The sequence below is a fragment of the Natrix helvetica genome, assembly GCF_964273705.1.
Source record: "Natrix helvetica genome assembly, chromosome: 1".
NCBI classification, from domain to species: Eukaryota; Metazoa; Chordata; class Lepidosauria; order Squamata; family Natricidae; genus Natrix; species Natrix helvetica.
In genome coordinates, this window is record NC_138548.1 from 266,473,070 (window position 1) to 266,485,733 (window position 12,664).

A 12,664-nucleotide genomic window follows, 5' to 3' on the forward strand; every position below is an offset into this window, starting at 1 on the left:
GGAATGGGGATATAACTTTAGAAAGGATGAAGGAAAACAAACTGCCTGAATCAATTCTGCTTAAAGGGCACTCAATCTGTATGAAATATTTTCTTTGCCTGTCGGCTATCTCATTAGAACCAATAAAATATGTCTTCTGTCTGACCTGGTGGTGATTCAGGAGATCACAAGAGGCAGATAGAGAAGTGAAGAAGAGCTGGCACAGCATCTTTTTTTGCCAAGAAAAAAGTAAGAGGATAAAAGAACTCTAATTAAATAAAGTGATCCATTAATCATGTCTTCCATTTCCATTACAAAATCGTCTTTTTCAGGGGCTTATAAATCAGACATAAAATTGTGCTTTACACGACAACATGACATATAAGGTCTCTGTTTAGGAGGGCAGATTATTTTGTTCAGTTTAGAAGACGAATGGGCTGACCCAGTTGGTTATTTTTATTTTCTGCTTCTGTATGCCACCTGCTGAACATATATAGGGAGACAATTAAAAGTATACCATTAAAAAGACCAGCTATGAAGGACTGCTATCCTTCACACAATATGTGTTTTCACTGCAAATTTTCATTGCATTGATTTTAATTGCAAGCAATGACAGTACTTGTGACCAGAATTTCCGTTAAGCAATGCTAAATGTACAGTGCAATGCTATGTGATTAGTGATGGTAATCCCAGGATGCCTTGTTGCCATCATCAAGTAAGGAACCCAGGTTGTTAAGCAAAGGTCTCCTTGCAACTTTCTGCCAGGTACCAAGAAGCAAAGTCACTGAAGAAGCCAGCAGGAAGTTGCAAGTCCCAGCCTTGCAGGCAGGTTTGTGGGCAGGTAAGTGGCTGCTACTGATGTGTGAAAATACAAAGGGGGCTGGCTGGTGTGTCAGCATGAGTGAGGCGGGCCTTGGAGGTGGCTGCTGAAGGGTGTTGGAGGGTGAAGGAAGCCGTCAGAGTGGTTGCAAAGGTGCAGCAGCATTTGGGAGTTGATGTTGCATGAGGGTATGCAAAGGGTTTGGAGTGGCTACTTAGGGTGCTGGTAAGCCACAACAAAAGCCTGAGGGAAGCTGTTGGTGTATGCGAGAGTGTTATAGAGGTGCAGTGCATATGTGACAGGGCTGAAGGTTACCACTGCAGGATATGGGAGTCTTACCAGAACAACTTCCAACCTTCCCTGTTGGCTTCCCCAATGACTGTTTTTCGAAAGCCAGCAGGGAAGGTCGTAAATGGCAATCATATGATTGTAAGACATGGCAACCATTGTAAGTGCAAGCTGGTTGCCAAGCACCTTGATCATGATTACATGACTGTGTGGGGATGCTGGGATAGCTTGACCTGTCATTCACAGTGCCATTATAACTTTGAATGATTACTGATAAATGATCATTAACTGAGTAACTACCTGTGTTGAATTAATCAATTCACCAAAAATTCTCCTTGACATTCTCTTTATTTCTCAGAGAATTCAACACATAGTTCAGATACTGTATATACATTCTTTTTTTATGTGTTATGAATTCAGAGGTCCAAAGAGCTAGAGACTACGTGAAAAAAATCTTCAAAAAGTACATGAATTCTCTAATGTATTTTCATCATGGGATTAGCATTTCATAAAATGCAAAACGTATTTGCTTGTCAAACCAAGGCTTCAATAAGCAAATGTGATCAATTGAAAGGTAGATTCTGGTGTGACCCAAAATATGGGAAAACAGGGTCAAGATGTTTGGAGTTTCTGAAGATGAAAATATCTTTGGTCTTGGAGAGTCACTAGGATAAATGAGTTATACATTTGAAGCCACCTGTACTGAATTCACCAATTCAACAACAAACTAATAAAGTTATGCACCTCTTTCCTCCCCAATTGTGATAAAAATACAGATAGATTAAATATATGATAGATGATAGATAGATAGATAGATAGATAGATAGATAGATAGATAGATAGATGAAAGAAAGGAAGGAGGGGAGGGAGAGAGGGAGGAAGGAAGGAAGGGGGCAGACAGGCAAATAAATATTCTGGATATGCCTATTAGTATTATTGAACTTGGCCAAATCTATTTGGAGATTCATGTAGCTTCCCAATTTAACTATGCTCCTTTGTTTTTGATCAATATCAATGCTATCACCTAAAAGACCATTTGGTCCTGCCTCTACAGTACGATAACAAATTCATATTTCTGTTTCACTCAGAAATTGCACTTCAACATAAGGGCATAAATAAACTGTACAAAATGTAATGGTATTTTAGAATCAGCTCTTTGGGTAAATTTTGATATGACTACACATATTGGAAGTACTAAATTACGTTAGCTTGCTCTGATCAAGTAATTTAGTCTTTGCATGATGTATATGTTGGCCAGATGTATTTGGTTTACAAATCAGCTGTTGCATTCAAACATATTTTTTTCTCCAGCAAATGTTTTAAGGCCCTTTGGCTAAATAACTATATGCACCTGCATATCAATTAGACAGATTCAATAGTCCATAAATATTGAGCTTATCCATCAATTATGGAACATTAACACAGTAAAAAATCTATCAGCCCAGTTCCCCCACACCCTTTTGCTCATCATCTGAGGGGGATAAGCAAATATTTTTGCTATTATTTGTCTTAGTTGTATAATAAACAGAAATTATGTCAAAAGCTATTTTTATATCCAATTTTATTATATTCTATATCTTGAGGTGAAAGGCTAAGACCAAACTCTACTATTTTGAAAAAAATATATGTGGGAGATGAAAAGGCTGAGCTCAAGAGAGAGGTCAAACATATCATAAGTCATGAGTCCCTGCATGCCTGCAAGAGATTTAAGTCGAGCCCATCTTGAATGCCCTCTTAACTCTCACTCATTTCTTTTCACCATTAGTAGCTCAGATTTTTGTAGAGAATTTAAGATTGCAATAAATCTTTATACTCATTTGAACTGCCTGAATCTCCTGTATTCCCCGGCACTTGACATTAGATGCATTAATAATTTTCAGGATGTTAGAAATATCATCCTTTAAGCGCTTACTACTGAAGGATGGAAAGAGAAGGTGTGAAATGGATATAAGTAATGTTTACTATGAATATTTTTATGCCAAATAAAAAGAAATGAATTATGGAATGATGCAGTTGAAAGGGTACATTAGACCAATAAATCCAACCTCCAGCTCAGCACAGGAATTCAGATTAAAGCATCTGTAACAATAGCCTCTTCTTAAACACATCACTGATTCCAGAACTGGCTTGTTCATATTTTGATGTCATTTTACTAACATTCAGTTAGATTCTGGCTCCCTGTTGCTTAAGACCTTTATTCTTTGTCCTATATTCTGAAGTGATAGAAAACAAAATGTTACATTTAATGTAAAACATTTTTGTATGATTTCCTAATAGGTATTTACAATAGCCTTCCCTTCTCTGAGGTCAACAATCCTATCTTCACACAAGACAATAAGCTATTGAAGAGTAGATGGCTCAGGACTGAACCTTAGGGCACTTTCTCAGGATCACTTTATCTTAACTTTTTCCTACTTACACTTCACCATCTAAGTTTTTCTATTGGTTACTATCAAGTTAGAAAGGGTTTAGACTTTTATGTCTTCCTCTGTACTTTAAGTAAAAATGGCATAATCAAATCAAGTCAATATCTATGTCTGGCAAAGTTTGGCTCCAAAACTTCCCGATCATTTGTCCTTTATGTCTGGGAGTTTGCTTTTGGACAGCATCACCTAGAGCAGGGGTGTCCAAACTTGGGAACTTTAAGACTTGTGGACTTCAACTCCCAGAATTCCCCAGCCAGCTGACCTACAGGGTAGTAGCCACCAATAATAGTATTGTTTTAATTCATTTTTCCAGAGCATTGTCAAATTGATTCATTGGAATTTCTGAATAGGAGTGGTTACTTTTAACACAGAGAGCAACTCCTCTTCCCTTTCTCTTACTTCTATTCCTTTGAACAAATCATATCCTTCAGCTGCTCTGTTCTAATCATGGGTTTCAACCCACCAAGTGTCTATTATACATATGACATCAAAATTTCCTTCCTATCGTAAGAGTTTTAGCACTTCTTGTTTGTTATCCATATTCTGAGCATTATTATATAGACATTGTGAGCTAAGAACTTTATGAACTAATGTTTTTCTTTAAAAAAAAGTTAGATAGGATCATAGGCCCCATAAATAATTGTTCCATTTCTTTATGCAGTAATCATCCTTATCTAAGGTCAAAGAAAGGCATACTGTTTAAGACTTCCACCTGATCCCATGCCTTTTGCTGACACTGTTGTGGCAGCATGTTACAACAACAAATATGAAAAGCTGTATTACCTGCTGTTTGGACCCTTTATGCAAGCTAAGCACAGCATGAACAGGAAGGGTATCAGAATGGAGTTCCAGTCAAAACAGAGTGAATTTCCTGGCTTATGTCACCACTCTGCTATTATTTAGAAGATAATTTTTCTTGTCTGTGACTACAGAATCATTCAAGTTAAATCACTTGGCATTTCATCTGGGAGAATGCTTTGGCTTACATTTATAAAAGCAAATATTTGACAAGTTTGGCAGCTGAGCATGTGTATTAATATGTTTCACTGGGAGAGAGAAAGATATATAGAAAATATAATTTCTTTCACAGGCCATAACAACAGAACATTCCGAAGACGGTTTTCCTATAACATTTCATGCACATCAAAGTTACTTAAGGATTATCCCCCAAGATTTGATTCATTTTGAAGCACAATGGAAAAAGAAATGAACTACATGAGAAATAGAACACCAGAATTCTTTGTAATTGGATGTTGAGAATAAGACCACCCCTTGGCCCAGGCTGATATCGAGAGACAGATAATATTCCTTCCAATCTCTGTTTGCCTAGCTGTTTAGCTGTTTATTTATATATGAAAAACTTATTTTTTACAGGATCAACCACAAGATTATGTATTCATAACCCAGGCCATCAACCCAGGATTTTTTATCTTCCTGGCTTGAAGCTTAAAAGGAACTTAAAATGAATACCAAACTATGAGTTTGATATCAATACCAAAAATGTCAAATTTAAAGCTGCTTGAGGAGACTTTGGATCAAAGGCGGCATGCTTTTACTTTTGTCTATTTATATGGCTTTCGGAAAAAGGCAAATGTATTTATTTATTTATAAAATTTATTGGGCGCTTGTCTTACCACAAGATAACTCTGGGCGAATGGAGAAATATAAAGTTATTACTACTTGACCTGGTCTTGTCTAAATAGACAAGGGATATAGAAAATAGCCTGGATAATGGTGAAGTAAGATGAAAATATAGTAGGAAATATGGTGGAAGGGAGAAACCTAGATATTTCAGGAAAAGGTAAGCAGATCAATGAGTAGCCTCAGTTCTTTTCTGGTTGAAGCATGAACAAATAAGTCAAACTGACAGCAATGGTGGGCCTGCAATGCCAGATCCATTAGTGATAAAACACTGATTATTCTGAACACATTGATTTTTCACATATCATAAAGACTTGGCAGTCAACAGCAGAAGAAGTTCATCTGTATCAGCATAATCTATGATCTGCTAGTCATGGATAGAAGAGCATGGAAAGTGGAAGGGATTTACCAATTCTGAAGTCATGTTGTTACATTTGGCAGACCAAGATAGTTTTGGGTTACTAGTAACGTGCTGACCAACCAGCTAGCAAGGGATATCTCATCTTGCTCTAGATGTAGCATTACGTTAGAATGTTACATTAGAACATTCATCTTGCTGCTTCCTAGCATCCTGATACTCATTCAGGCAAATTGATAATTATCACCAACTGTGGGAACACAATTTGTGTCGAAATGAAAATTGCCCAAGACAAGGAGTCTAACGTAATGCTACATCTAGAGCAAGATGAGATAGCAATATCTCATCTTGCTCTAGATGTAGCATTACGTTAGACTCCTTGACTTGGGCAATTTTCATTTCGACACAAATTGTGTTCCCACAGTTGGTGATAATTATCAATTTGCCTGAATGAGTATCAGGATGCTAGGAAGCAGCAAGATGAATGTTCTCTATGGTATTCTGTTGAGATAAGATTGATAATCTCAACATGGAGGAGTTCTGTAGAATGGACGGATTACTGCCAATGGATAAATCTCTGGAAGAGTGAAGGACTGGTCAAAGTGGCCTGAGATAGGAGTTTAATGAATCTGGATATCTGGGCAATAACTTGCCAATAAGAGAGTGCCCTTTAAAAACAAGTCCACTCTCACAGCCTTGTCTATGAGGTAATTAGGGGAGTTTCCTCTGCATTACTTCTGTGCATATGAATGCTCCCCTTTGTGAGTTTTGAAGTGTGTGTATGTGTGTATGGTGTATGTGTGTATGGTGTATGTGTGTATGGTGTATGTGTGTATGGTGTATGTGTGTATGGTGTATGTGTGTATGGTATGTGTGTATGGTGATCTCAGTGATTAACCACTAATTTAAAATAGAGATACTAAAACCATAAAATAGCAATGACAGAAATAGGTAAAATAACTAGAATAAATATTAACAGTTAAAGCCCTATACAATGCAATGTTTTTTTTTTTAAAAGCTAATAAAATAGTTAGGCCTAATCAATTGAAATTTCTTTATTAGATCCCAAGTATGCATTATGTGGTCACCCTGGGAGGTTACCAGTTCATGGACCATAGTTTTAAGATCATTATATTCCAGAAAGGGTAAAGTTGGCAAATCAACAAAAGGTGTTCCTAATCATTTCTTCATCTAGGAAACCAAAGAGATATTTGTAACCAAAAGTCTTCTTCGTGGAGGATGAAATCCCATTCAGAATGGCTGATCTATCATCTCCCCTGAATTATAGACCCGTATAATAAGATTCTTTGCTGTTTCTGAATTCAATTTCAATTTTTCTCTCATTTACCCTATTACTGTTTGCAGACAGGCATTCAGAGGAGCCACACCGGTTCCTGAAAACTAAATCTTGATGTCATCAGCTTACTGATAGACCGCAACTCCAAAACTTCTGATCCCCTTCAGTGGTTCCTTGAAGATAATTAAAGTGTTGGAGATTGAATAATGGAACCATTACAAAACTATGTCTTTCTTCCAAGGCAATGATATCAAAGGAAGCTGAGAGGTCAAAAAGAACCAACAGGCTGTACTCCCTCTGTCAATTCCAATGCAGAAATAATACATTCACCTAATCAAGGCAATCTTTATTATGCAGCCTAATTGGAGTCATTTTAAAATTGTCAAAATAATTTGCTTCCTGCAGGTCTGCCTGCAGTTGAAAAGCACCTATCAGCTACCTGTCTAACCATGGCAGTTACAGATTGGCTCATAATCACCCATCTTTGAGGGATCCAGGCAGGCTTCTTAAGAAGAGCATTAACAACGGATACCCTTAAACAAGGATGCGTTCTGCTATTTCTTAGAGTGAGATTTTAACGGCCTGTAAAAATAATCTTGAGGAACAGGAGGGAGAGTCAGAACCAAGACAATGTTGGGTAAAAGAAATGTTAAGTTGAGAAGCAAGCTGACAAAGTGTTTCAGGCAGGCTTGACCCTGTCTAGTTTTCTGAAAGATAATGTAGGAGTGCATTCAGAGTTGCAAGATTCTCTTACCATAACTTCATAAAAAATGTAGTATTGGCATTCTTAACCTTGGTTTCCTAGTCTGGTCTACTTTGAAGGACTGACAAAGATGTAAGATATGAATTACAGCATCTTGAATATTCTACTGGCTAGAACCTATGAGCCATCTTTGAGAAAGATCCAGTGGTAGACCATATTGTCCCAAGAATCTGTCCACATCCACAGATATCACATATTGAAATGTATCCTATTTAATTGTACAAGGAGTTAGTAGATATACTCATAGTTGGCTTTTCATCAAAGCTCACATCAGGATTGGTCACCAGAAGTATTTACCTCAAAAACCTCACATAAAGTGTTATAACAATCCTCTGAGGATTTTGTGAAATAATTCTGGGATGAGGAGACAGGAGTACAAGTTAGACTGCTCACAACCCTGCATGACCTGTGGCCAGGATATATGACAAACTGTGTTTTCCCAAGTTACATCTACTTGGGCACCAGAGTGGAAAGTCTGGGTATGTTATAGGTAGGTATTAAAGTGGTTCCCTCCTTTTGGAACATCATTGCCCTGGAAATAAGGTTGATCTCCTCTGATACATTTTGGGAACGTCATGAAGATATGATTTTGTCAGTGGGCTTGGGGATCCTAGGTTGATTTGCAGCTGATCAAGTGGCTTGTAAAATTGCATTTGTCACTGCCATAGTGTCTGTGTGTGTTTGTGTGTGTGTGTGTGTGTTGTGTGTGTGCGTGTGTGCGTGCGTGCATTCTGGGGCTTTTATATTGTTGATTTTTAATGTGTTTGCTGCCTTAAGTCATCATATATGAGTTAGGTGGCCCTATAAATCAATTTAATAAACAAATAAATAAATTTAAAATAATTCTGTATTCCTTGAGTTTGTTGGTGCAATAAAAGCAGAGGAAAAGCTGCAGTTTTGACCCACATACAGCATAAGCCTGCACACATACTTAATGCTGGGCCTGATCAGATTCAAGTCAGGACCTGCAGTTCTTTCATGTATTATAGGATCATCTTTGAAGTATGTTGAAAAACCAATTTAGAAAAACCTTGTCAGCCCTTCTACTTCAGGTATAAAACTGAAATTGACAGAATCATTTGCAGAACCAGCCCAAACACTTCTGAGACCTCTTAGAATCCAACTGAATTCTTTGGGGCAAGCTACCCTAAAAATTCCACTTTAAACAATCTACAATGAAACCAGTGAATAGTTTGAACTTGGAAGTTGTAGGAATTTAATAAGAGAAGTGGCAATAGATAAAGCATATATTAACAGTTTAATATAGCACCTGTCTGAAAATCTTTGAAATCATTGCTTTGTGCTCTGAAAAGATTTGACTTACAACCTCTTGTAAAGAACTGCTACATCACACTCTCATATGCTCCAGAGCACATCATTAGAATCAAAATGGGACAACTGCATGCACACAATCCAAACAACATTGACCCAAATATAATTCTTTGTTTTAAATAAAGGTCTTGGTAAAGGCAAAGTTAAATAATTTTAAGTCCTTGGGTTTTAAACAGGAAAGATGTAAGTGCATGTATAGCTTTCTCATTCAAAGTGGTTGGGCCAATGATTTACTTTGCCAATCTAGACCATGCTTTAGTTTAATTTCTCTGCGATGGTTTTGTACAGTAGCTTTTTATGCATCAAAGTAATGAAAACAAGTTGCTTTATCCATTGCTTTGGTTTTAACCATGCTTAGTTAATGGTTACCTGAATCCATCTTGATTTGTGTCAGTAGGATGGCAAATTCCCCCATTCTGGCATGGATTCTGAATGCAAGCATTAATAGGTGTGCTGCAATCTCGACCCTATCAGTAAAAGTTAAACAGAAAACATTAGTCATTTTCTATCCCTGACAGGAAAGTTCACTCTGTTTTCCTAACCTGGCCTTCATGGGCACAAATAATATCTCCTTCAGAATCAGATCACCTGTTCTTATTCAGTGAAACTATTTTATTTTCTTATAAAAGCAGTGCAAGACAGCAAGAAGATAATAAATACATGAGTATTTGGAACTGCATGTTGAAAGACATTTTATCGTCCAGTTTTTGAATATGTGATCCATATTATGTCCTTGTAAAGTATTCAATAAAAACAATAAACATTTATCTAAAAAGAGACATACAGCCACTTACTGAGTCTTAGGCTGTTGAGTTAATCAACCCCTCAGCAAAGTATCATCAGTTAGAAAGATTGCCTCTTCAAAGTATGTTTGTAAAAAAACATGCAGCACTGATTTTTTACTTTTATTGTAAATCAGCATTCTTTTCCAAGGACAGTATTATTTCTTTCTAACAGATATTTCAGGATGAGCTTCTGTGCTTGTGGAACATATTGTTCACAGACTGATTCTTTGCATGTAATAGAGTAAGAGATTCTGCTAGTCAATGCTTGGAAATAGAAGTCATATTAAATGTGGTATAAAACTGCTATAAAGATGTAAAATAAAATGAAACCATTGTCTTTGATAATATTCAAATCCATTCAGGCAAAGCTTTGGTTGTTCATGTTTTTACAATTCAGACAAAATCTTTATTTCCAGAAGTTATTTCCTTGAACAATTTAATGTATATTAAAATACAACTTTACCCAAGTTAGGGTCTCCTTTAGCTAAATTGGCTTTACTCAAAAAGGACTATGCATACTATGGTATATACAAAATAAAATTGTAGCTAAAGGTGCAAGCATGTTTACATCTCTTACTATATTTTCTTTACTTTCTTTACCATAGAGTCCTGCTAAATTATATACTTTATTTTACAATCAATAAAGGTACATAAAACAAAGACTATTCTTTATGAATTCTCCAATAAACATTGTCATTGCTAAGAAGTCAATGTCTATATATCTAAAGAGCATCCTGGTTAGAGAAGACTATTTATTTATTTATCTGATTCATGCCCTGCCTTATATATGTTGGTATGTTCAAGAACTCAAGGTAACATATATAACATCTTTCTTCCCATTTTACCCACAAGAATAACTTGCTTAATAAAGTTTGATTAAGAAAGAGTGACTGATACAAAGATAGGATAGGATAGGATAGAATAGAATTCATTATTGGCCAAATGTGATTAGACACACAAGGAATTTGTCTTTGGTGCATATGGTCTCAGTGTACATAAAAGGAAAAAATGGAAAAATAAAAAAATACATTCACCAAGAATCATAAGATACAACACTTAGTGATAAGGTTACTAATAAGCAATCAAATCATACTACAAACACACAGAACAATATGAATTGTAAAAATACAAGCAACATTGTTATGGTCATAAGTGGGAGGAGATAGGTAGTAGGAAAGATGAGAAGAATAACAGTAATACAGTCTTAGTAAATAATTTGACAGTGTTGTGGGAATTGATTGCTTAGCAGAGTGATAGCATTTGGGGAAAAACTGTCCTTGTGTCTAGTTGTTCTGGTGTGCAGTGCCCTATTGCATCATTTTGAGGGTAGAAGTTGAAACAATTTATGTCCAGGATGTGAAGGGTCTGTAGATATTTTCACAGCCCTCTTTTTGACTCATGCAGTATGCAGGTTCTCAATGGAAGGCAAATTGGTAGTAATTGTTTTTTTTCCCTGCAGTTCTAATTATCCATTGAAGTCTATGTCTGTCTTGTTTGGTTGCAGAGCCAAACCAGACAGTTACAGAGGTGCAGATGACAGACTCAATAATTCCTCTGCAGAACTGAATCAGCAGCTCTTTGGGCAGTTTGAGCTTTCCGAGTTGGTGCAGAAAGAACATTCTTTATTGTGGTTTTTATGACATTTTTGATAAGTGTCCATTTTAAGTCTTGAGATATGATAGAACCTAGAAGCTTGAAGGTATTTACTGTTGATACTGTGTTGTATAGTAATGTAAGAGGTGGTAGTATAGGAGGGTTTGTCCTAAAATCTACCACCATTTCTACTGTTTTGAGTGTGTTTCGTTCAAGATTGTTCTGATTGCACCACAAGGCTAGTTCAACCTCGCATCAGTATGCAGATTTGTTGCTGTCTTGAATGAGACCAATCACTGTTGTATCATCTGCAAACTTCAGTACTACTTAACCCAGGGATCTTTTGAGATGCAGTCATTGGTGTAAAGAGAGAAGTGGAGAGAGCACACAGCCCTGGGGGGGGGGGGGGGGCTCCTGTGCTAATGGTACAGGTATCTGATGTAATTTTGCCTAGCTTTACCTGTAGCCTCCTGTCTGTTAGGAAGCTTATGATACATTTACAAGTGTGGTCAGGTACAGTTAGCTGATTTAGTTTAGTTAGAAGAATATCTATTTAGTTAGAAGAATAAGATACCTAGTCAGCAACCATTGCTGGGAGCAGACTAGGATCAGGTTTCTCTTATACCAGCCCAGACATAACAATATTCTCTAAGATAGATGAAAAAAGTCAAATGAATGATTTTTAATTGAAGAGAGGATGTCCAGATAAAGAAAGGGATTGAAAGATGGAAAGTAAAAAAATATATATAAAGAGACGGCATGGAGGACGCAGATATTTTAGTAGCTCAGTGCACACTTGAAAATTATTTGGAAAAAGTAATTTGGTTTTCACACAAAAACAGTACTTCTCTTCTATTTTCGAAAATAGCCACACTATTTTCAGGCTTCCGAATGAGCCTGGTGGGAAAATGGTGGCGAGGGAGAAGTATAGCTTTAATAATTACATTAATTTTAAGAGTGGACTTCTTAAGCACGTCTTCCAAATGTTTTTGAATCATGCACATCCTAGTTTTATTTCCTTAGTTTTTTCCCCTCAAGCAAATTTAAAAATTTCACCTCAAACCAATAGTTTGGTCCAGCAGTCTCCAATCTCCCAGTGGATGGGGTGGATGGGAGAAGGGAACTGGCCGGTGCAAGCTGTGGGGTGGGGTGTATGTGTGGGGCTTGGGGATATCTAGTTTAGTCTACTAAAGAGAATCAGTCTGCAAATGACAAAAATTTCCTTCCTACTGAAAAAGGAAACTGTTTTTGTTCCTACTGTTTTTGTTTTCATGTTCCACAGTTAAATACATCGCTTAACTTCACTGAGAAAAGGTATATCCTAATTCTAGATCCTAAAGAATTCTTTTCCTACACAGTTTTAAAACATCATGTCTGGAAAA

General features: G+C 36.7%; 1 protein-coding gene across 1 annotated transcript in view; it reads right to left on the reverse strand.

The window, feature by feature from the left end:
- The window catches only part of SLIT3 (slit guidance ligand 3), a 524,002-nt gene that overhangs the window by 68,347 nt on the left and 442,991 nt on the right, over window positions 1-12,664 (reverse strand). Inside the window, exon 27 of the mRNA XM_081937040.1 lies at window positions 9,274-9,371. Within this exon, the coding sequence (XP_081793166.1) occupies window positions 9,274-9,371 (98 nt within the window). The remainder of the gene's footprint in view (window positions 1-9,273; window positions 9,372-12,664) is intronic.